The following is a 26,995-nucleotide window of genomic DNA, read 5'->3' as shown; positions in this document are numbered from 1 at the left end:
AATCGATCTCACGAGATAATTAGGTTTTTACTGGAAAATCTTAGTAAATGATAAAAATGTAATATCCATATCATGAAAAGTTTAACGCTTTCTGAAGTAAAAAGAAAACAACAGACTTTTAGTGATACGACAACAGTAATTTAAAATTGTTATGCAGTTAACTACCTACCAAGGTAGCCATAAAAACACAGAGATCCATGCGATATGGCATCATTAGTTCGCTTCGGTTAAATTCATCTTAAAAACCTAACCGTGCAATTGAAGTTTGCGAAACTCCTTTCGACAGCTTTATGCATTTGAAAGTATTATAATGATGACTAAAAGACAGGTTGAACAGAACAAGTAAAGTTATGTGCTCACTGTAAGCAAAAAATGTCACCAGCTATACTAGGGGACAGAAAATTGATAGGAAACTAAGAAAAGCTACCTAGTGTAATCTGGATATCATAATGCAAAATACCAGCTAAAAGACAAAAGTAATGTCTGAACTAACAAATTATTACATCAAAGTTACCAAACAATTCAACAGCACTAAAAGAGAAAATCAATATATATATTTATATACATATTGAGGAAAATCTGTACTCAAGATCTAAGTGTAGATAAAGAAAGCCCATTAATTCAGTTCTGTAGATAAGTAAATTAATTAACGCACTCACTCAATTCATTTTGTATTTGTAAACTATATTTTGGTTAAGCTATGGAGCACATTACGAATGATGAGAAAGTCAACCTATGTATGTTTGAATTTGTTACTAGCACCACTACTCTGTGATTTACCTTGACAATTTGAGAATGTTATGTCAGTGAGGAGTGGCAACCTGAACAGATGTATACATGTGCCAGGTTCCACGTTGCGTATGACTGACTGACTCAGTCAAAGGATATAGAAGATACTATATTTTGTTCTAGTTCTTGCCTAATATTTGCGTGTCGCAGTTAACTACTGTGACATAATCCAAGAGATGAAGTTACAACTATAGTTGGACGAGAGTTCTGTGTCCCACTATTAATCTATGTCACTTATTTACTAGAAGTAGGTTCCAAATATTGAAGGTTTAGGTCAATTTTATGTATGGGAACTAAGATTAATAGACTACTAGCTAAACCAAAGTAGATGTGTGGCACTTCAAATTAGAAACTGTGTCGCCAAAAATCGATCCCACTTACAACTAATTTATTGTACCCATTCAACTACTGGTCGCCACCAAATGCTAAGAATTAAATTTTTTGAGCAAAACGGCCGTCCAGTGCTTCCAGGTTTTCCATGGTGGTCTAGCTTTAATTGACTCATGATCTCGACTGTCGAAATTAAAAAGATTGAAAATTATTACGATCGACTCTTCATGCAGTCTTGAGGCACAATTTTAGAGTAAGAATAGGCACATAAATTATTTTAGGTGAATGAATCACCGAGAAGTGTCGTTTATGACGAATGTAGGTGGGAAACAGCGTGACGAACTTTGTATACAGACAACTGGAGAATAAGATGAGTGAAATTAGTCGCTGTATAAATCACTCGCTAAATTTCTTTCTCAATCCTATACTATTTCAAACGTAAAAATGAATGGGGAGAGAAAAAATTCGAAGTACATGAAAACATGTGACATATAAAAACCTACCAATTTTAACGCGTTCAACAACAAAAGGGGAAGTATTTGAAGGACCTCGTGCTTTTACTGTTAGTCCCCAATGAACTTCTGATACTCCAGGTCTTGATGACAAACGTAATTTGCATTCTGAATAGTCATTATCTTCAGAACTCGCATCAAAAGATAGTTTGGTTTCCGGAGTGACTGCAACATTGCAATTATCTGGTTCAGATATGAGATCAAGAATTACTTCAATTCGATTACAATTGGCATATTTCTCGACAGAATTTTTACTTGAAGAAGAAACATCCATTGTTTTGTCCGTAATATTGCTCTACAGACATAAAAATATAGTAACTATTGATTATCTTAAGCGGTATTTTACTTCTCACTGGTAAATTCTCATCCGTAAGAAATTCCAACCGGCTTACATTGTTTTAAATATTTCGATAAACTATCGGACTTGCCAGTTTTGTCATTAAAAAGAGACAGAAACTTCCGAGGCAAATTAAAGATGAGAAAAAACTGACGTAAACCCGAAATGGTTTCTTCACAGCACTTATGTACCCATATGATGTTTGTGAATAATAATAATAATACTTGGATAGGACTCTAGAATCTTTTCATGTAAAAACTCTAAGTATACTAACGTTTTCTTATTGTAATTCCTACTTTCATCTACCCTTGTTATTTGGGATAAAATTACGTTCCTGTTCAACCGTGTCCTGGCTGAGGGACTTATCGAGTGAATTGGTGTCCCAAAATACTCAGCAATAAGAATAGCTGGGTCCTAATAGGAGGAATTATAACAGTCTTTCATAAGTTTTACGAGATCTAAGCATAGCCATTTACAGATGTTCCTAACCTTTTAGCACTCACATTTAAATGATCGGTGGCCAGTTTTTAGGAAGAAGCCTTCAAACTGTCTCTTACTCTTCAATAACCTTCGGAATTCTCCCTCGATCCATAGAGCGTGGTGTGACAGCTTGCGTGGAGTCGACCGCGTGATGACCAACATCGCTGCAGCTTCAAATACGGCTTTAAGCTCATCATATTCATCTTCAATCAACTAATCTACATTGGTTGACCAGTTTGATGTGACATCAGAGGCTCTGATTGTCTGAATATTAGCCCACCGGTCATTGAAATAGGATGAAGCTGACACATGCTGTATATCGCGTTCGGAACTTAAAGTACAATACAATGTGATTGGCATTCGCCTGTGAGGGTAGAAGCAGATTGTCAGCAACACCACAACGATGAGTGGAAGCAATATACAACAGTGGTGGCTCTAAATAGAAGCATGTGGGCCTTACGATACACTTTACGAGTGTTCACCAAATACTATTAGACATTAAGTTACCATCAGAACGCCTACCTTAGGTTTTAAGCCCTTACTACTTGACGTGCCGCTTGTTAAAGTCCTCAGTGGCAGCACAACAGTCAGCTTCACTCTACGCGCACATGTGTGACTTAGGACAATTCCACAGTAAGATCATTCGAGCGTTGACATCCTCTTACAGTCACCAACCCATGCCTATATTTGGTTGTAAAACTAGCTACCTCGTATGTGCCATTACCGTATCCTTTGGATGTATTTGGTCGTGCTCAGTGACCACTAATATGTAGTATTATGCTTTCTGTACTGTGATTTACAAATCCGCCACCTCTAATACAGACGTACCTCGGGACAGATCTAAAGAATTCACATCTATGATGAGCAATGTTACACTGGCAACAATTATATCGCGATCAAACTCTTTCTTCATTAAGCTTAGCTCAAATGTCTTATTTATTATTATTATATATTTCTGCAAGGGCAGGTACTCACCATTTTTACAGGCATGGTCTACAGGTCGCAACATATAATGGTTCGCCGTATGCATCCCAAGCAGGGTTGTTCAGTAAATATAATCAATAAAAGTCAATAACAGTTCATTCGTTCAGATATACTGTGTATTCTTCGAAATATTTTCCAAAGGGACATCGCATCCTCGTTACATACCAGATCCAATCACGGAAAAAAATGTATTAGGATTTTGGTCTTGTCAAGTATTTATGCAATGCAATATTTTAAGTTTATAGTTGTTATAGAGTAGACTTGTGGAGCGCTTGGTGCGAACTATGACTTTGGGAAAGCGCCTACATCGAGTTTGCTCCAGATGTCAGAAGTTACATAGCTTCACCATCAGAGTAAGATTCTGAAGAGAGAGAAAAAGAGAAACCAAGGAGCAGCAAGGCATTTGGATATTAACGATAAACAATGCTTAACATTTAGTAGTGGAACAGACAGAGCTATGATAAATTATTAGATTAAATTGATACTAGTATAAAATCCGAACCTTTAAGATCCAAACTAGGTTTGGGTGAAGAATTACTGTCGGGTAAAAGTGTAGTAACACGTGTCCCAATCGAAGTCAGAACAAGGTGATTGGGGTAACAACAGTTCTAAATGTCATCATAAATACAAATGTACAATTTTACCTGAACAAATATTACCACTCGGTTATTCAACCAACAATTGTTTCCACAATAATCGATCTAAATTACAATAACTATACAAACTGATAAGAAATGTAAGAAAATTGCCGAACACATCAAAAAATGAGTGTTATTCTATCCTTTCTGGATAGATCAAATAATTGTTCGTTGCTTTATAACACAACGTGTTTCCAATTCTGGGAAAGTGCTCCAGATCACAACCAAAATGCACGATCCCAGTCAAATCAAGCAACACAATCAAAGAGGGGACAATCAATGTGGCTACCGCCAAGATAAAATATCAATTAAAACAACATAGATGCAGTTCAAGAAGAAACATAAAAACCCAGTGAAAGCAACAGAAAAACTAAGAATACTATTATGAAATGAAACATTACAATCTCAAATGGCATCAAAAAGATTAACAATATGTACAAATAAAGAAACCATTAAAAAAAAGTTGCAAATGTATACATGGAGGGATTTTCACCCACAAAGCCTTCAAAATGGATCTTACAACTAGTTCTTGTTGCTAGAGTGAAATGTGATCAAAGGCACCAGATGAGAGAATGCAGTAATAAAGAACAATGAATTGTTTTATTTATCAAGGTGGAGTAGGCTCGAATGAAGGAAGGGAACTCAAGGTTGGAATGAGGAAGACTGTTTATTAGAACAGAGAGTGCATATAGAGAGTATAGTTTTAAGTAAACTAACAACCATATCCTGTACAGTCTGTTTTTTCTAAGGCTGCAAGTGTTTGCGTAGAAATCCTTTATGGTGTTTTGGGGATCACCCGTTCTAACGTTCAACTGTGCCGATATCGCTTTCTTCCTACTGAATAAAGCGATCTTTCCTTTAATGATTCTCTTCGTACAGACTTGTTCATACTATCTAGTCTGTCTCATAGAGTTTTTCTCTCATCATGTAGTACATTTGCATTTTCCCCATCGATAGTGATTACAGTAAGTGAGCTCCCAACGGGTGATAGTCTCTTCGTCACTATGGTAAGAGACTTATGACGATTACATGTGACTACAGTCTGGTACGAGGATTTTTCAAATGTGCTTACAATCGAGTCTCACCCCTCCAGTTCACATAAGAGCTGAACGGGCAGCTCCTTTTCATCTGGTAACGGACTCACGGAAGGGATTTCAACACTTGCCAATGTCTTAATCAAAGTAAGAAACTTTAAGACTTCATCTAGGAAAATCGCCCTCGTCAGACACCATTCTCTGGACAATTAGAGTGAAGTTGGTTTGCAGCAAAGTTCATATTCTGTCGGTCATAAACTGGTACGTATCTTATGGTACCCTCTCCCAGAGTTGCCAAACTGTGTGCTTTCTTCAGCGTAGAAAAAATGCAATGGTCAAACACACTGTGGACTTTTAACGATCATTTTCAACAGTATGTGGGGGACAAAACAACGAAGCTCTCAGCAAACGGATAACAAAAATTGGAAAACAACAACCGTCACTAGAGTAACGCGACTTACAGTCACCGTGGTTTAAAAGATGTTACTAGCCGCGCTGTTGTGTTCGGGATCTGAATCCACTAAACAGTCTGCTCAACACCCAATTTCACTAATGTTTCTATAGGGGATTCAGAAAAGGTTTCTAGGTTTCCTGTACCACAGGATGTTAAGCTTACCTTCAATCAAATTAACTGCAATGGTTAGACATTCATTAGTGACTTCCAATAATTAAACTACCTTCATGGGTCACAAGGGTGAATGTTCAATAATAATGGTTCATTTGTAGTGTCACGTTCGTCCAAACAGGGTATTTATTACATGTTTATATGTTGCTTGTACGTCTTAAGGCAGTAATGTCCCCAAATACTTTGCGACTCAGTCCATGAGGGTTTTTTCCTCCAAATAATTTACCATCTACAGTTATTGCTTCTTCATTTATAGTTTTGGCCCTTTTAATTTGCTTATGCTATCATATGATGACTCCGAGAATGTTCTAGATATTGTTTTATCAACTGTACTTATCTTGGGCTTAGATATATTGATTGTTCATTCCTGATTTCACATATATGAGTCGGTTGACTCGCCTTATTGTTTGTTGGCATAATATCATCTCTCGTTTTTGATCTATTTTGCATATATTCTATCTATGCTTAGGTACCAGTAGTCTAATCAAATAGATGACTGTTGTGATTGAAACAGTTGTATTATAGCTCTGAACGCTAAGTAAACTTGTTACCGACCGAAGATGCACAATAAACAACAACCGTGACTGCGACAAGTTCATTTGACTACGCAAAAGGTATGTAACTTGAAATCAGCGTCACATTGTGAACAACAAAACAACAAATATGTTTGGGAAATACATAGGGCAGATTAATTCACCAATGATAACTCCCCTCTCGATAATCAGTGCTCCTGAAGAGAAATTTCATGGGTGTAAATTGTCAGTTTTATCACGAATTTAAAACATTATTGGGGACGTTTCATTACCGAACTCTCATCATACGATGGATCAGATTTATACTCATATTTCATGATATTTTTGGGCGATTGACACCCACTATTCCTTCCAAACGGTTTTAAATATGACCAGAGTTGGTTGTCGCAAACAGAATATTAAGAGCCTACTTAGCAGGCTGTAAGATTTAACCGTTCTCGACTTTCCTCCTTCCTATCGTCAACTGCCTACATTCCCAAACCTCTTTTTGCTGTAAACTTTTGGATATACAAATAATTAGATATTAACATATCATATTGCTTCTTTTTTCAACATATTGTCCATTATGTCTGCATCCAACAGAGAAGCTGATATAGATTTCGTTCTGTTGATAACTCTTTAACATTGCCCATCACGGTGTATGACACAGACATGCTAAAAAACAGTTGTATATTCATTTTTGACTGTGTTGATCGGCAGAGTGTATGGTGGTCAAATCCGTCAGTCCAGCTATATTGGTTAAATTGTGTGTCAGTTGCTTGACTAATTCGAGTGTCTTATATGTGAATCCTCCTACTAGCCCCTTTATTTGGCGTTCTATCTATTTATTCATCGATCGTGTTCTACTACCACATTGATCCATTAATACTTGAAACGATCTGAATAATTGACACTCTAGACAGTTTGTATTCATTTCCGTACAGTGCAGATTATACCAGTCTAATACAGTCACGGGTTTTTTCACCACAATATAATTGCCCATTATTCTATTGTCGGTGTTGTTCCTATTACAATAGAATCTCTGATGATTCTGAGTGGCAGTGTCAATATAAATCCAATTCAGTTACAAAAAGGTCTGTTTATGGTGTTAATTCAATACTACTGCTATTCCAGTTCATTTGTGTTCATTCAATCCAACTATATTTTGATTGTTTGTAACTACTGTATATGATGGTGAATTAAATTATCTTAATATATATATATATATATATATATATATATATATTCAAGAACATTTGTACTCTGGTATTTGCTTGATATATTTTTTCTTGATCATCGTTCAAACTGATAACAAGTTTAGCAGTCATTTTATCCCGTTTGATTTTATAAGCGAATGTATTACATAGTAGCTTTCAGTATGACCAGTCATCTACATAAACGTTATATCAGCAGTAACATTGGCCGTTGATGATATCTGAGGACCAAATCGAACACACAGTCACTTGAAGACAGCTTCAACAAAGTATAAAGAATGACGGTCAGTCATCAGAATTTTTACTCTCTTCCCCGTTGCTCCTACAATTCGCTCTGCTCCAATGAGCATACAAACGTCAGCAAAGCCTTAGCATCCAAACTCGAGGGACACACGTTGTATTTCCACTATCTAGGCTAAAAATAACCAAACGGAAGCAAGTGGTTCCATTGCTCTTGTTCCGTTGACTGTATGTTTTTTTCATTTGTGCATATTTAAGTGAGCGCAGCAAGTGTGTTATCTGTTTGTTCTCTGTCAGATTTGAAAAGGGCTAACAAACACGTTTTCCTTGATTTTCAACCGGGTACAGATTAATAATATACAAGTGTCATCCGCCAATCTTCTTTAAATTTCGCGAGATTCTTTGAAATTATCGCGATATTTAGAAATTTACTCTGATCTTAGTTGAATATATCACTTTCTGCTGTTTTTGATCCCATTTTTAGATTTTCCAGTCCGGTTTGCAGACGCTCTGGAGTCACAAGAGGACTCGGAAATATAGGGAAAGTCTTAATCGATACAGTCTCTTGTTAACACATGGTTTTACACTGATGTCAACTGGATATCTTTATTTTAGTTAAATAACTTGGGAGTATGTTGCTTGTTTAATGGAGAACTGATGTGGAAAGAGAAATAAACAGATCATGAGAAGCAAAGGAAGCTTTCTTAAGAGATGTTAATTGACTCACATCAAAGCTTGTTAAATTCTGACATTTAGTATCGTTCCTTTTCTTTTCTACAAATGGTAAGCTTTGGTTTGATGTATGATTCACTGCCATTACTTTTTCTGTTCCATGGCTATTTCAGTTTGAACGTAGCCTCTTTTACTCTAATTTTCTACTGTAATGCCCAGTCTGGACACTTGTATTTTTCTAATTATTTGTACGTTGTACTTATGTTAGTCATCTATTTATCCATGCTTCTTTACATATCAACCTGAATCAAGAATCACGAATAAGTCGGATGGTGTTCCAGTAGATGCGTTTTCTATCTCTCGCTCTCTTGTCTCCCAAACAATCAGGTAGTAGAAAACTTTTCATCTCTCTGCACAAGGCCATTAGTGTCTCAATTTTGACTCACGTGTTTCTAGCCTCAGAGTTGAAGCAGTTAGTCTTTCGTGTCAAAGCCTTAACTTATACTGAGACAAGTTCTCTCCCGTATATTATTGGGTAGACAGAGCAGAGATGTAACAAATTTAGTTATATATCGTTTTCTGGTACGTTTTATCTATCATACGGTGAAACAACTCAAGATACTCCATTCCTCGTCCACAAAAGTAATTTGGACACATTTTTAGCCGCTTTCACGGAATAATTATCATTGTGTAAGATCGATATCGTTTTCTCGTGTTTATTTAGTTCATCTTTCGACGTGTCAGGTTTGATAGTACTTCTGGGCGAATTTAGAGTAAAGAAAAGCTTACTTCTGAAGACTCCAGAAGTCTACAACTATAGTGGATATTAGGATGTAGAGTAACACATATTTCTTCTAACCAAACAATCCATATATAAGAACTTATTATCTTGACTTTTATTTTCGAATTCCACGTGAAAGGCAAATGTATGAATAAGCCTGTACTAGATAGTAGGAATGTCGTTTTGATGAATGCGCATGTACCGTTCGATTATACCTACCGAATGAATGCTGTGGAGAAAGTAGAAAAAATAAGTTGTCTTCATGAATGTGACCAACGAACTATTACGCGTAGGATCCTGAGGCTGTCCATACAATGTGCCTTTGAATTTTTACTGGACGACATTTTACGAAACAATCTAGCGAATATTCAGTTTCAGTTTCAGTTTGGAAAGGACAGGAGGCTTGATGGCCCGTGCTAGTCCTGGCAATGATGGTCTCTCAGCTGATCCAAATTCCTTTTGAAAGTGAGGAAGGATGGAGCCTCAACCACGTGCTGAGGTAATGAATTCCACTTGTTGATGATTCGATGGGAAAGTCGAGTCAGCTGACAAGTAATTCGTTCTGGGCTTGTGAACGTTTTCGGAGTGTCCTCGTAGATTTTCTGTTTTGGAAGACAAGAAAAATGAGGACATACCAGGTGCAAATTGATCACTAAGCAATTTGAGAACTGTAATCAAGTCGCCTCTGATTCTTCTATATGACAGCGGGAGTAGGTTTAGCTTGGTCAGTCTAGTACCATACGGGAGCTTCGCTATTCCGTGAATCAGCTTATTTACTGTTCTCTGAACCTTTTCCAAGAACTCACTGTCTTTTTTAGGCAGGGGCTAGCTTCGTGTATGCAGTACTCAAGTTTAGGACGCACGAACACTGCATACAAAGTCAGAAACGTTTTAGCGTCGAGATGACTAAAAGCCCTACGTATGGACCATAAAGTTTTGAAACGTTTGGTGGCTATTGCACGGCAGTGTGCAGTAGTCTTTAAGTCTTGACTAACGATGACTCCTATGTCATTGTGTGTCTGGACAATAGGTAGCTCAGTGTTATTCATCGTGTATGTATCTGCACCTTGATGACCAATATGCATCACAATACACTTGGAAGTATCTATCGGCAATTGCCAGATTTGGGACCATTCAGATAATTTCTCCAGGTCCTTTAGGAGTTCTAAGCTATCACCCTTAGTTTGTATCGCTCTCCATATCTTGACACCGTCAGCATATAGCAAGACTGATGACGATAGTAGACGAGGGAGGTCGTTTACGTCCAAGAGGAATAACACTGGCCCCAAAACTGTACCCTGGGGGACTCCACTAAGCACAGTTTCCCAGCTAGACAACTTGAAGTTCATCCGTACTCTTTGTTGATGACCAACTAGGAAGTCTTTTATCCACATCAATAAATTGCTTTCAATCCCGACATTCCTTAGCTTATATAACAGCCGGTTGTGTGGAAATTTGCCAAAAGCTTTGCTGAAGTCGACGTATGCTACGTCTACAGGTAACTTTTGGCCCTTAAGAGCGCATCAGCTTTCACGAGCGACTAATAAGTTTGTGAGACAAGAGTAACCTGTTCTAAAACCATGCTGCTTTTCGGAGAGGATCCGCTTTTCATCGAGGTACTTAAACAGCTCTTTCCGAATAATCTTTTCTAAGATTTTAACAACCACACTAGTTAGGCTGATGGGTCGATAATTCTCAGGCTTATGTTTTGTACCTGTTTTGAAGACAGGACTTACCATGGCGTCCTTCCAGTCTTTTGTAGACGACCCTGGGTTACGGATAGATACTTAAAGGGTTCGCAACAAAGTTAGCTAATTCCTTTAGTAACCTAGGATGCAGTTCATCGGGTCCAGTGGATTTACCTATGTCAAGCTTAATTAGCAGACCAAAGACATCGAGTTCTTTAATGGTCACGCTGTCCAGTGTTTGTGTTGGGGGATTTTCATGGACTGGTGAGAAGGGTGTTTCAATGGTATATACAATGCTAAAGTACATGAAGAATACTTGAGCTTTGCCAAAGTCGTCCCCCACTAGTGATTATGCAGTACTGTCTCCCCATAGTGAAGGAACATTTCCTTTTGTCCTTTGGTTTATATAAGAATACAAACGTTTAGGGCATTCTATGGATTCCTTAACAATTTTCTCTTCGTAGAGCTTTCTGGACTTACGGAGGGTCGAGGGACAGGTATTCAGAGCTTTTTGATACTGATATTTTTCCTCATTCGTCCCTAGTAACCTAAATCTATCACAAATTTTCCTTCTTTTACGGAGAAGGATACGAACCTCCCTACCGAACCATGGTGGGGAGTTTCTCGGCCCTCTAGGTGTAGTCCAAGGGATGTGGCGGTCGGTAACTTTTAAGTATGAATTTCGGAATGTGTTTATTTAAAGTTCCCTACAAACGAACAGGCACACTTGAACGGACATGATGGACTACTGAAAATCAATCAACTCAATCAAAAATCAAGGCCAAAAAGCTAAGTGTAAACTGTAACGTCAATTTTGGGCCATTGCTTCTGTTTCAAAGCTGAAAAAGAATAGCAGTTCTGTGATGACTGGTAGTATTGAATTATTGTATAAATCAGGAATCTCAGAAATAACTCAGTTTAACCAAAAAAGTACTAGATGAGCACGGACGAATGTATTGTATTTGGAACCCAAAATCTGGCATTCATCAAGCACCAAGGAATCATTAGTTCACACAAACACCACAAGTTCGTCAAAGTAGAGAAAATAGAACTAACTATTAGGATGATAAGAATCAGTATAACTTAGCCCATAGGCCTTTCAGTAGCAAGGTTACACAACAGCAGCATTAGAGCGCAATATGCTTGTTGGGGGCAATATTCGTTTTTCTTCAACATGGTCTTCCCGTGAGTTTCCTCCACGAGGTTCGATAACACCTCACCACATGACCACGTTGAGGAAAACCAGTGTAACAGTTATGGATGAATCAGGTTCAATGTGACTTTATCCACCGAATTTTATGACCTGAACACAAATCTGCTAGTCCTATTATAAGTAGCAAGTTAATTTTGTTTTAATCAGTGGCGCGCCTCAATACTTAAGCGCGGTTAGTGAAAACCGCTTCAGTTTAGTCTTGTGAAGTACAGACCTGTTGTTCTGCCAAAACAGTTGGTGATGCTCCTATACCTTACTGGTTAACTTCTTCCAGTACCCCGATTTTCGTATTCAGCAATCAAGTTCTTCAAATTTTCGAACATTGACGCTGAAAAATTGATACTACTCATAAGATCTCAACCTGTTCTCCTTACTGCACAAAAGCCCTTGTAATAAACTCACTTCCTTGTTTTGAAAACTTTTGAAATGGTTCGTTGCAGTAGGTTTTTTTATTATTTACAGGATATACCCACCCCAACGATTATGCTGCGTGGTTTGACTTCGTCAACAACGGAACGTGATGTGAGTGCAGATTTACTAGAGTTTTATTGTTTAAGGTTCGACGTACACTTGATAGTGAACACGCAAATTACACTGACGTACGTCTTGTTCGTGACAAGAAAACTGGTAGATGGATTGGATTTGTTGATTTTGTATCAGCAAATGATGCTAAACAGTTTATGCGAGATTGCCAGGTATGGTTCTGATTTTCAAGCTGTGTATTGTCTAGGGAGAAATTGAGATCCGAAAAACGATAATTAGACTTAACTATAGCAACCCTAAAGAAAAGCGTGATGATGAAGTAAGGTCGTCTATTAAAATTAATCCTTTCAGTTCGACGATGCATCACCAACTATTATGCTGCGTGGGATTCCCACTTCCCTTGATCATCGTGATGTACGTATTCTATTAACTCGATTTATTTATAGATTCGTGACGCTCTTGATGATGCTCGCGTGAGTTACTTAGACGTTCGTGTAATCAAGGATAAAACAACGGGTATGTATTTATTTCCTTCCCCGCTTCAGGAAATTATTGGGATATAATAGTTGCTTGTTAATTATAAACTTGCTTTCATCTTTACGTTACTAATAATTGATTAAATTATTCGTATTCCCGAGTGGAAATTAATATTCTGAGGATACGTCTTTTTCTGGATTGTCTGTGTATCGTTATATGCAACAACTTTTTTAACTGTCATCAACTCATTGAACTTCCTAACGGTACTTTACAAGTTCTTCATTATATCTAGTCCTCTAAAAATCCCTATTGTATGAACGTATGTCTGACCACTAGATTGATTTTCTTAGTATCTTGTTTGATCTCCATTCTTATAGTAGTTCTAGCTATTGGTCTTAGCTAATCATAACTCTGCTTCTTGTTACTGTCCAGGTTTCACTTATATCTTCGTGACACATCCATATATTCTGTTGAAATTAGTCATTAATCCCGAAAAGCGTAAAATCAAACAGCAGTGTGAATTCTAATGTAAAAGAACAGGTTAGCAAAGTCCGTCACAATCTTTGAGTGGCAAAAAAATTTTGCACCATGGGTTCCATGTAGTTATTAGTTCTACACTGGATGTCATTTACACGATGATATCCAAGATATCAACATAAGCTTTTATTTCTAAGCTAAGAAACTAAATTAAGAACTTGGTTTCGTTGAAGCGAGTAAAATATTTCGTGAAGTAGATGTCTCATTCGATTTGTGTGATGGCTGTGGTACTGCTCAGGCGCCCAAAACGAAACAGGTGGTTTTCTTGGAGGGACACGTCCCTAACTTTTGACCTAAAGTTCTGACCCACAAGGAAGAGGAGCATTCGTAAGGAGATGCAGTCCCATGGTGGCTAGTGACCAACAGTTGGTTCATACGCCATTTGTTTCCTCAGGATCCTGAAGCCCATGTGCACCATTGTTTTAGAATCAGGGTTTTCCAACTCCCCCAGGTAAACTCTCCGTGTCCACCAATCCGGTTAAAGCTCCGGATATTTACTTTTCGTCTTCTCTATTCCGTAAACAACAGTGATGCCTGTAGAAGGCAGTAAGTAGGACTCCTCTTGCAGAGGCTGTATACGCGTGGCTGTTAGAGCATTTGAAGAGGGAGGTTGACCCCGCCTCCACTCGGCCATACCAGGGCATTTGGGGACAGGTCTTCATTCTTATAGTACAAGTGTGGCGCACATATATTTGGTGCCCCCTTATACCAATATTTATATCTTAAAATAAATAAAATGGTTTCGTTAAAGTCTAATCTTGAAGGTTAATATTTTCTCCAACGTCAAAACTTTTAAATGTTGTACGTTATGAGTGTTGTCCTCATGTGTATAGTGTTTGAAGAAAATATACAAGCTTCTGCGCTCAGGTCTCCAAGTGTTGGTTTTAAATAATCCATCACAGTAAAAAGTAAGGAAAGGAGAGCTTAGTTCGTAACTCGCAGATATTCAACTGTTGTGACGATTAAACCCAAAGCTTTAACGTGAAGATAGTTCATGTAATCACTTAGGCACAATAAATTTCAAACTTAGTTTAGTGCATTTACGGTTTGCAAGTTGAACCTAGATTATGTGGAAAAGGCTATTCTGCACTGTTTCTTTGCCGAACTTCCCAGTTTTCCGAGTCGGGACCTGTAAATCGCATTCCTAATAGTGAATTTTGTCGATTAAGAATTTTTCTCTGCAGTTGCTTTATTCCTGTCTTATTCAAATCTGTTCGCAGGTATATCGAAGGGCTTCGGTTTTGTGGATTTCGCTTCTGTCCATGAAGCAAGACGTTGGATGGACCACCAAAAAGTAATGCATTCACAGTACAGGTTATCTTTGTCAAGTTTCCTAAACATGCTTATCTTCACCTCGTAATTGTCGTATAGTTTGGAATCATGGGCCTAGTCTGTATGAAAGAGCCTTATATAAATGTGTTTTCCTCTTTATTTAGGGTATATTTCGTGTGCGACGCTATGAAATACGACTGATGTACAGCACTCCTCGCAACCAGCTTGATTCACTGATACATCATTCTGGAGATGCCCCCGGGTTACTTGGTCCGTCAAGCTTTATGACTCGTCCTCCTGCGTTGTCAGAAGTCTCCACCGGAGACTGGATCTGTTCAAGGGTGGGTATTATTTAAGTATTTCATCTCACAGTTATTTCGAAATTTAAATTTATCGTGCTGGGAATAACTTCTAAAGTAATAATTCATCCGACCCTTCTACTGGTTAATTCTTATCTAGTGTTCTAGTCACAACTTCAGAAGGCGAGATCAGTGCTATAAATGTCAGTTGCCGAGGTCTCAAGTGCAATCTCTCACAAACTCGGTCGATGGTGTTGATCTCATCGGTACAACTCCATGTAATAGTAAGTAAAACGATACCAAATGTTTAGCATTTTTCACCGTTCTTCCTTTTATATCACTTTCCCTAGGTATGCTCAGTTATTCACAAAACAATTGTTGTGGCATAGAGCAAAAATGTCACAGTGGAATGAAGTGATAAGAGAAAGAAAGGTTATAGAAACAAACGTATAAACAAGAAAAGTATTCGGTATAAAATACTGCGCGATGATGAAGACTATCAAATTCATTTTCGTCCATTTAGAATGTGCTTCTTTATAAAGAATGTTAAACCATATCTGATAATGTCCCAAGTCATTTAATTTGACCATCTTTAGGTCCCCACCCGAAAAATTCGCTACTAGCGATTTAACGTCAGTTACTTGTAATTACCTTTTTAAACTCGTCACAGCGTTTAACACCAAGATGCAACTCCAGAAAATAATGTACAATGAAGAGACAACTAAGGCAAGCCACTGTGGCCCATGTTAAATATGTCATCAACAAATTTATTGACTTCACTATCATACACGTTTTCGGTTCTCGGAAATACTAACACAACGTTCTCGCCGTACGTGAGCAACTTTTAAGAGACCATCTCACAAGTAGACAGACCTTACGACAATTCAGATAGTTATTATAACTCTCTTCGTCCTTCACTACGTGTGGATCGATCTCGTATGTCTCCATCACTCACGCAGACCAGTCGGGTACATCAACCTCTCAATCATTCCTCACTACCTCATCATATTAGTGGATGAAGGCTCCTTTCATCCTCTCATTTCGAAAGTTTTAAAAATATACTCAATGTTTTTAGATGTCGATCGACAAGTCATAAATAACGTAAAATGTCGTACAAATATACATCTGTTTTCCACATCAGAATGAGGTGAAGTTAACTGAATGTATGATAAGAGTCGACGTAGTACTGTAATGAACAAGAACTCAGTTGGGGACAACCAATGTTTTTCAATACAAAGTTACAGAATCTCTCGGTAACATGTGAGAACCATACGCTGAATACTTCATTTGCAATCTTCCATAATTTGCCCTTCACGTTCTATATAATTCTTCCGATTCACAATTCCTTCCTAGTTCCATTTCTGTTTTCTTCAAGCCGACCTTCATAGCCTTCTGCTACCAGGTTTTCAATTTCAGATAGGCGTTACATACTAATTATATCTACCGACATAAGTAACATATACCACAGTAGTAGTGTTTATAGTTGTAACAAAAATTAGACACAATATGACCCAATTAGGAGATGAAATACTAAAACCTAAGGTTTATGGAAAGAGAAAATAATGAATACATCTCCGTCCCAGCGACTGGTTTCGAGTCATTCTATATAAGGTTTGACTCACAGTTTTCACCAAAAATATCCGTCGTCGCTGTGTGGAGGAATCCCACGCTTCGCCTAATATATCAGTGGATTTTGACGATTATGTAAAATCAACGTTTTCAAATACCTTTTTAAGTTAACCTGTAAGGTCCTACTGCTCATTTTGATCCACTTTAGTTACGATGTTTTTCAATACATGACCTCCCATTAATACTGTCGGTGACTAGCAATCAAGGAAAGGCCAGTTGGAATGTTCTTCGGAGTTTATTGGTCTTCGTTCAGATCTAGAAGTGAAGAGTGACGGTACCGCCATCACAGATATGCTCCTAGGAAAAATAGCATTTTGTCTAACTTCACGAACTGATGTACAGAAGATATCATTATTGTGTGTAGTTACTGTTCTGCTCATAGTTAGAGAACGAACGTTCAGTTCCACTTTTTGATTGTGAAATATAGCTTAGTAACATCAAAGTAAACCACTACAAGATCGGTAGGTCACTAAACGAAGTGATTATCACTGATGGAATAAGTCTATATATGCTTGCTTAAAGTTTTCTTTACTGGACAATGCTGCTTAAAGAGAAAAAATGTGTTTAGGACTAACCATATGAATATTTCTCTAGAGATACTTCCTGTTATCTAAATAATCAAATGGAATTCTTATACCTGTAGTTTAGGATCGGTGACACACTCAAAGCCTAGATATAGTATGACAAAAAAGTTTTTGCTTTTCATAATACTTGGTTTTTTAATGTTTCGTGCTATTTATGATTTATTTATTGTTTGAAATATCACTGAATAAATATTTTGGATTTTCAGCTCTCGTCTTGAGATGCTTGGATGCACTAACTACGGAAGATGACATTTGCCAGGTTTTTCAAGATACGGCCGACGTAAAGGTGCGACAGTGTCATGTAATGAGAGATGAAGTAACACATGCTTCCAGGTGCTTTGCTTTTGCGGAGCTTCCCACGGTTGCTGATGCTTACAAAGTCATGGATATAGTAAACAAAGAATTCAAGCTTTTTGAGGTCGGAGGAAAAGCAGTAACAGTCTCGTACGCAAAGAACACTTTCAAGTTAGTCTGATATTTGTCTGACGTTCATGAAGTGTTTCTTATCTAACAAACAATAATTGGTCTCGGCGCTTGTTTTACTTTATAGACCCGATTTTGTCAACAGTAGAGTAGTCCAGTAATTTAAGTATTTGGATTTCAACTGTTGTGCCTCAAGTCTAAACGTTCTGCCTACATTTTTTCGCAAGTGGGTAGCATCTCTTTAAACCTTATGGCAAGTGTGAACCAAAGCTCCGGTTCTTAGATCTACACGTGTATGAGTCGGAATAAGTTTAGTTTAACTAAGTTCAAGAACGTTGCCACTCAACATCGTAACCAGAGTTCTATTTCTGATATCTATATTCACGCTCTTTCAGTATGAAGCTAAATGCTTTTTTGATTGTCCTTATTCTGCTGCAATTAGGTTATATTTTTAAGTTATCGGTTGTGAGTCGGCACTTTTCTGTTAAGGCTTAGATATTGTTGGGATACAGAGTGAGGATTATTAAAAGATTTTTAATACAAAGGCCTGTCTGATGCGGACTAGATGAATCGAATGCTACTACACGACGTCTCAACTATGGTAACTGTCAATGAATAAAGAATACAGAAAAAGACGGTTTTCAAAAGTGCCTTTGTTTAAAGAAAAAACAATTACACAAGTAAACGTCGAAGTATGTATATTTTTTACAACAAGGAAAAACAGGCGTAGATTACGTTACTACACTAAAAATGATTATTAATGAGTATGAAAGGTCACAATAATGCTGATTTCGGTCAGCCATAACATTTCTCAGGTTTCCATTAATTGGAAATGACCTGCATTCACTTCTATAGTCATATGGATTTCCGCTTTTATGAGGCTAAGTTAATAAGTCTATTCGGGTACATGTTGGTTGTGACAAATGTATTAAACATAAGTAGTGAAAATGAGTTTCTGGTTGAGCATGGTACTCATTCTCCGGGTATAAAAAATCACCTTGCCTTACTACCACGTAGTTTCCTCTTAAATGTAGTTTTTTACTTAGTCTAATTTTGGTTCTAGGACTTCATTCCAGTCTATATGTATAAATACCATTCTAGTAAATTGCTTAGAAATAAATTCAAAGAAATCACGCTCATAAGGCAACTAACCGTGAACAGGAACACCACTACTCATCACTTAGTGATACACTTGGATAGCCAGGGATACAAAATTAAAACCCAAATTTATAGTAAACAGCATTGTTTATTAATCTCAGTAATCTCGTTTTCCTGCTGCTGATATTCTCAACTGAATTATTTAGTCTTCATTAGATTATAGGCTTCCTGAAAAGATAAGCAAACATTTTTCGCATGCGCGCTTTTGGTAAGATTTCTAATAGTGATTGTCAGTCAAGCTCATATTTATTTATTTGAACACATAGACATTGGTACCAATGAACATCAAAATATAGATGCGCCACAAAAATAAGGTTGTAAAGTGGTAGAGATAGGGAAGTGGATGTAATAAGAAAGAACAACAGTAAATAGAAACTAGTGTACGAGAGTGAAACACTAATGAGAGGAGCAGTTCAGCTAGGAAAAATACAACCAGAAAGAATTTCAGTTAAAGAAGTTACTCTCACTTTTATGAAGAAAGCAAAGTTACAGCAGGATCTACACTGGCTTGTATTCTGGGCCTTGTCTGATAACGTCTCGAGCCACTGTGTGGCACCATCCCTAGGTCCCCAGGCAGGGAGTCTCAAAAGACCGATAGAAGCCAGTCCTGTACAGATTTTTTATACCACGACACTGAAAAGCTCATAACGCTTGTTTTTTAGATCCTTCAGCAGAACGTATATGGATTTTGTTGTTGACGATCCTTTCAACAGTGCTTGGCCTATTAAACTGTACTTCATACTTGACTTTACAGGGATATACTAATAGTTACTTATTTTCAGGGTGTTCAGTTGCAAATAAATTTTATCTTCGCTAGAAGTAAGGAAGTTAAGAGTTAACATAATGCAAGTCGTTCATATTTGTGTACATTTAGAAATAACTCAATGTATGCTTTTAACCATCTAAAAAAGTTTATGATTAATGATGAGTATCATAATAGTTTATTTCTTTGTTTCCATACTACAATATGTTCAGGTATTGTATAGTCTGATATCTTAATTTTAGTATTTATATATCAAGTATGAATGTCTCACATTTATAAATGATTAAGGTCTGAATGCTTATCAAGATGTGGACACTATATGCTACTTATCTCTAAACAATACTTCTTGAAATAGCATTTACTTTACATTGCAACTCTTGCTAAGTCAAAACCGTTTGACAATCTTGTATAGAATAGATGAAATTTGGCTAGCAGTTGAGTCGACGATTCACGTTTTCTTCTGCTTCAGACTCATCTGTTTGTATCTAGATCTCAGAGTCTATGTTCACTCCAGAACCTGAGCCCGGTTCTTTTGGCTCCAATTCTGAAATCTAGGTACATCCAAATAATTAGTCTCAAACAGGTAGAAGCATGCGTCGTGAATCCCACTATCAGCCACATTCCATTTACTCTACTTGAACTCGTGTCAAAACTGATATATATATATATATATATATATATATATATAAGCAACCTATGCAGTATGCGCATATCATTGAAGGCTGATCAGATTTCAGTCGAAATCTCAATGACGGGATAATTTAAACCATTACAAGTTAAATTAATATTTTCAGTCGTTGAAACTGGTTAAAATCAAATTTTCTATAAGTCTTACCAGGTAATTGTTTATCCCGGTCTTATTACTAAACATACTTTAGTTGTCACGTTTAATTCGATTCTTAAATGCTGAACCATAAATTGAATCAAGTTTTTTTAGATAAGTGCGGTCGTACAATATAGTAAAGCAATGTGCGTAGGTTTTTGACGCATTCAAAATGCTGCTGATTCAAACATCTTTTTTACTCATCATGTGCCATTCCACTTTTCCATTATCATCTTTTAAAGTACTATTATGGCAACACTAAAAACGGAAGGATCATATAATGCCCAGTTAAACAGTAGTCGCAACTTGGCTCTGGATTTAGCGCATGCAGCTATGGCCGCACAAAATAATAACATATCACCTGATACTGTTGCAATGAATGCTGTTGCTGCATCAGCATTACTGAGTCAAACTTCAAACAATGGAGCTGCTGTTGCCCAGGCAGCGATACAACAAAAACAAACTGAACAACATGTTTTATCAGCTCTGACGAAATCTTTGCGTAACCATTCGGAACATACTGTCTCGTCTAACTATGCACCGTCTATGGCAGCACTCGTGGCATCTGGTCAGCAGCTCCCACCTCCTTCGTTCCCGTTCAATGCTGTGACGGCATCTACGACTACATATCGTAAGGCTATATTACCTAATATTTTGGAAAATAATTATGATTAACAAAAACTAGGTTTCGACCTTTGCGATTTGTTCTTTGCGTTATTAGCATCAACCATTTACTTTGTACTTGATTCAAATACCGAAGTATATGGCTATTATTGTTTTTTGCATTTGGTAGTTTATTATTCAAATGTTGTTATTGCCAAATCAGTGTCAAGCTCCATATTGTGGTCTGTTTGCAGTCTTGATAAGTCATTTTTCGTATATTTATAGGTTAACGTATTCACTTAGGTCAGTTTTCCTGAATACCTTAACTTGATAGATTTATTGGTTTACTGATTCGAGGTCTGTAAAGTTTCTCAGTTTATCAAGATATAGAAAAAGTAAAACTAATACTTGGGTTATAATTTTACTGATTATTAAGTGGTATAAAAAATGTCATCATAATTTTGTTCCTTTTTCACGTTGATTAACCACTAAGTAATAGCCAGTATCATGCTTTTCTGACCCTTGGTGTTGAGCGGATTCTCTCAGTGGAGTTGAAATAAAGCTACTAGTCTAAGTTATTTGACATCCCATGAACCTTTTCCTAATTTTGGGCGGTTGATAGGAACCCTTGGACTTTGGTCTCGCCCTAGTTAACACTCATCAGAAAAGCGTAAATATTATGCGGTTATGTTTATATTTTGTGAACGTGTTACTTTACTATGAAAAGCTTTATTCATCCGTCAGTTTTATTGTGCTTATCAATCGATTATATCTTGTCCTATCCGGTCGGTCAGCATTCTGTTTATTTCTTTAACAACTAAACGTGTTCATAACATACCTAACCACAACTAAATTATTTCCACAACCACGTAGGCTTAGGTAAACTGTCTTTAAAATTGGCGCAAACCATGCATTACATCGTAGTCATTGATGTCGTTAGTATGTTGCAGTTGCTGTTTTTTATTTTGACGATTAATTTTAATATGTATTCTAAATGAAAAACTTAAGTAGATAGTGATGATACTCAGCTCATATTGCATTGGTTAATCGATCAGCATTCCTTCGAAAATAATTGGCAGAGTCTTTACATCCTGTCATAAAAGTTTTGCAGTAACTTGTATCGAACATCTCGTTTTTGACACCATGACACTAGTTATTGCTATTGAAGTTAATATGCACGTGATATAGTGTAAATAAGCCCCCAAATAACTCACTGTGTTATATATTTAGCTAATTAATACAGAAGACAACGTATGTTTTGATGCACAATCGTGTTGGTTCCACTTGTGTTTCACAATCAACGTAATAAGAGAAATATAATTATCATTAGGAAAGATATAGGCTTTTTGGTACAACAAAAGTCGATTGAGAACGAACACTTGTGAAGTTTACTAACAAATAAACTGTCTAAAATTTTTATCACAGCATTTCCAGACACATCTAAGTACATATACGATGAGTCTACTCGCTTTTACTATGATCCTGTCACTGGTCTAATGTATGAACCTAACTCAAAATACTTCTACGACCGCGGAAGTCAGCAATATTATTACTGGGATCAAACGAAGAGTACATATCTTCCTGTACCACAAACAAATCCTCAATCCAATTCCGTCGATAATGCGGCTTCCAACTCTCAAACCGATACTTCAGATGCTCCTAAAAACAAAGTAAGTTCAATCCTAATTTTCGTATTCTTAAGTCTTGTGCATATCAAATTAAAACCTGAAAGCAGCTTAAGATTTGACGTTTTAGCTCGTCGTTTCATATTTTTAGCGTTTTACATGAACACACTAAAGGTCACGGGTAGAAACAAATAACAAGTAATCCTAAAAGTGGTGTGTAGGAAACTAAATTTTATCTTTCTCCACGTTTTAGGATGATCGCGGTAAAACAGCTCAACAGATTGCACGAGAAATGGAAAAGTGGGCTAAGAAGATGAATGCTCAGAAAAAAGCGTCATCCAGTGTCGGACAACGCTCTGATGTGATAACAGTGAGTTTACATAAAATAATTACACCTCTGTTCATGTTCATGTGATAGAAAGTCCTAACAGTTTTTTGTAGAATTACTACTTTTTTGTGACACTATTTTTTTTAATTATTTGCAACAAATAATGGTCACCAAAATAAATATGCTCCACCTGAGCAAGAAAATGGAATCATGAATCAACATATGGAAAGAAGGGAGTTTAGTCTAAATAGTGTTTAAAAATAAGTAAACGAGATAAGTTTATGATTATAGATGCAGTTAAGTTAAAAATATGGCCAAGAATAGCGTGCATTCAGTTAAGAACGTTCCCCTCAGTTTTATGAAGAAAACAAGATCTACAAAAAGACCTTAATTAATTCATGTTCGGAATAATCCCTGGATACGTCTCAAGCCACTGAGTCATACTATTTCCAGGACCCAATTTTGAGTGGCTTGATGGACCGACTAATGCTAGTTTAGTTTGTCTAACTTATTACTGTTATTTGTGATATGCTAGTAGTTTTCCTACATTTAATTTTGACAAGGTTGCTATTCTCGACTATAATTTATTTGTTGGAGTCTTATTATTCTCCTTCTTATCCTATTGGTTTTTAAAGAGCGATACCTGAGAATTCCTATTCCGTTTTTCCTTCGTGATTAATTTTTATTTTCGGAAAGCTATGATCATGTTGTTTTAAGGCAAATAGCTGAAGGTGCTGTACTGAATTCCTTGGTCTTGTTATATGCTGTCTGAAACTTCTAATACAATTTGGCTCTGAATTGTGGAGACGCATTTGTCTCTTAAATTTTTAATTTCCATACACCATTTCATTTTTAATTTTTTCGTAATGGAGTTTCAAAGGAGTTTACTCAGTAGTTTATACTCTCCGTTTATTTTAGTCTGAAGCCAGTAGAACAGCAGACACAGGGTACGCAATCTTGGAGGCGTCTTCTAACAATCCACTTACAAGTGACTCACATACACCTGAATCCGCCAGTTTGGTTGCAGAATATGGCGGTGTTGAAGATAGTGACGACTCTGGCCAGGATGAGACACATAGTGAAAAACAAGATTCATTGTTGTCATTCGATGCTGAAGCTGAAACAAAAGTTTCTGAAGAAGAAAACAAGTGAGTTTATGTATCCTGCATATCCATACGTTTATTAATCTATGGTGTAAGTAGGGGATGGCGATAATTAACTGATTACATATCTGACTATTCCAACCTTTGGAAAATGTTGATAATGATGTAGTCCTAATTTAATAAAGAATTCTTTATTTATAACATCTAATTTACTTTTTCCACCTGTTAAATAAGTGCTCCATAATTAAAAAGGTTATCTGCTCTTTACGTTTATAATATGATCATAGTCAATTATTCATTTTTAATTCTAGACTTTTGGATTGGGCCAAGCTCGCTTGTATGTTGTGCTCCCGCGGTTTCAAAGATGCAGCAACTCTTCAAAAACATAGAGCATTTTCTGGCCTCCATTATGAAAATTTGAATAAATTACGCGGAAAATATGGCTTACCAGCAATTCCTGTTCCAACCCCTGTACAAAATCAAGAAGCTTCAACAGCTGTTAATTCACCTAAAAATTCCCTTTCAATAGCATCGTTAATGCAGATTGGTGCTCAAACGGCCAGTAATCATGCGAAATCAGTAGCATCTAGACAAGTTAGTAGTCGGCCAAGCGCATCCGGTCAATATCGTGATCGAGCCAAGGAGCGTCGTGAAAAGTATGGAATACCGTCGCCACCTAGAATGAAGTCTGTTGAAAGTCAACCGTCAGTCGTACAGATAGAACAAGACTCATTCGTTCCTCCACTCCCACCAATTCCGCCTCCACCCCAGTCAGGTATGCGCAAGTTTAGTAACCTTAGTTTTCGATCAGTAAGACTAAGTTTCAAGCGAGATTTTTAGTTATTCGTTTGTCATACCTAATCAGGTATTAGCTAGTTGCTGTGTTTATTTATTTATTTAAACACATACATATTGGTACAAAGGAGCACCAAATACATATGCTGTATAGGAACTACTTTTTATCAACCCTTTATGACAGTGATTTCATGAAAGTAATTTCAAATTTAACTTGTTTTGTGTTGTTCAAGTTTTAAACTTAGTTGTTATTAAAGGTTTACTAACAGCACAAATTGTGACCCTCATCCCCTAAGTCTGGTAAAATTACCTCTCCTGAGATGCATCAACTGCTCAAATTATATCAAGAACCAATGCGTTGAAGACTGTGCTATATAAAGTGAAGTATAAAGCATTCCAGTGGTCAGATTTTTATGTTACAAATGCCTTTCATCGTTACTCCAACTTTAAGGTAATGACTTAGTTTTCTTTGTCCCAACGTACTAGATGAGGCTATTGTGTTTGGTGTCTTTTTGTCCAATAAAACTAAGGCGTAAGGGGTAGGTAAGTTTATGTGGTCGTGTGTAGTAATATATTTTAAAATAGTAGGCAACATATGTAATCCAGTTTATGGATTTTAATAGTTTTATGTCTTATAAACTGTTCATTTTATTTTTGAATTTTCCGCTATCACATTTTCAGTGAAAGGTGTAAAATGTCTTCAGTATTTTTATGGTCAAAAAATGAATTCGTTTGTATAAGGAAATTAATATATGAATTCATAATAGTCATCATTGAATTAGTACCAGAGGGTTTCTTATAAAATTTGTTTTTGAAGAGTCAGCTGGATCCACCTAATTTACGAAGTTGGTTTATCTATGGAAACTTTTCTAGTTAGTTGTTAGCTTATACGACAAACTCATTCAGTCAGTCATACATAACGAAGAATTTGACACGTGTTTATCGGCTGAATTTGCTACACCATATCAACCAGCACAGCGAAATGCCAGAGTAGTACATGTACTAAAAGTATTAATGATAGCAAGAATCAATAGGCATCAAAGATGTGATTCAAGAAAAAAGTATGTGTTCATGAAATAAAAATGTTTTAAGATAGTTAAGAGACTTGGAATTAGGAGTGGACCATTTAAAATAATCTTTTGTTTAGTTACATATATTTATTATTTTCCTTTCTTCGATTGTTTGTATCCTTATAATCTAGAATATTTCCATTTCTTTGTCATTTTATACAAAAATGGTTCTGTCTAACGTAAATTTCAGAAACTTATGAAGATGCTTTTCATAACAACCATGTTACTTCACTGAATCTAACTCTCATAAATTTTTTTTAGCTCCCAACGTTGGGAGTCGGCTTATGGAAAAAATGGGCTGGCAAGCTGGTCAAGGTCTTGGTCGAAGTAATCAAGGACGGACTCAAATAGTTGAAGCTGAATTTAGAGAAGCTGGTGTTGGTCTTGGAATCAAAACATCAAAAAGAGGACCTCAGTCAGACAATTATAAAGATAACGTTAAGCGAGCAATGTTTGCCAGATTCCACGAATTAGAGTAACTACTCTAGGATTGTTTCTTTGTATATAACCGTTTTTTCTGACGTTACTTCTTAACCTGATCTTCTAGCATTTCTGTAAATCTTATCACTTTTGTTCAGTTCCTGGGTTTATTGATTAATCTTAATCTACAACATACTAATCTGTTGAAAAACCTGATTGACTAAAATATAAATCTTGTATAAAATGCAGTTCTTTTGTTTAATACTTTACAGATCTTAATCAAATGAAGGTCTCTGTAACCAACAATTTTGTCATTTCGTTACACAAATGCATATTACTTTCGAAACTCAAATACAAGATCTAATATGGTTAATCATCACAGTTTACTTTTTGAAGTTTCTCTAACCAAAGATGTAGGGTTTTCTCCTCTGCATAATATCTCATAGAATTAATACTTAAATATGTATTTATATACATAAGTAAGCATATTCATGCCCTAGTTAATTTTTTACTGCAGCTCAAAGAAATACGACTAGACACATGAATTCAAAATA

General features: G+C 36.6%; 1 protein-coding gene across 2 annotated transcripts; it reads left to right on the top strand.

Moving 5' to 3' along the window:
* Positions 1-12,475: 12,475 nt before the first annotated feature.
* Smp_126850.1 (putative rna binding protein) lies at positions 12,476-26,687 on the top strand (the record flags this gene model as incomplete). Of its 2 annotated transcripts, XM_018796725.1 has the most annotated exons (16): positions 12,476-12,478; positions 12,512-12,571; positions 12,607-12,744; positions 12,780-12,851; positions 12,884-12,946; positions 12,979-13,048; positions 14,767-14,840; positions 14,983-15,159; positions 15,278-15,401; positions 17,537-17,795; positions 20,740-21,128; positions 22,526-22,770; positions 22,979-23,136; positions 23,986-24,201; positions 24,468-24,931; positions 26,283-26,687. In XM_018796725.1, 16 exons carry the CDS (start codon positions 12,476-12,478, stop codon positions 26,498-26,500), a joined length of 2,730 nt encoding a protein of 909 aa, XP_018651838.1. In that variant the 3' UTR covers positions 26,501-26,687. The 2 variants fall into 2 exon arrangements, with proteins under 2 accessions (XP_018651838.1, XP_018651839.1); XM_018796726.1 differs by lacking the exon at positions 26,283-26,687 and having other exon boundaries at positions 24,468-25,436.
* Between the last annotated feature and the right edge of the window lie 308 nt (positions 26,688-26,995).

This window comes from Schistosoma mansoni, chromosome 4 (assembly GCF_000237925.1).
Source record: "Schistosoma mansoni strain Puerto Rico chromosome 4, complete genome".
Classification (NCBI taxonomy): Eukaryota; Metazoa; Platyhelminthes; class Trematoda; order Strigeidida; family Schistosomatidae; genus Schistosoma; species Schistosoma mansoni.
The sequence above is the reverse complement of the archived record's forward strand: the minus strand, read 5'-3'. Positions and strand labels throughout refer to the sequence as shown.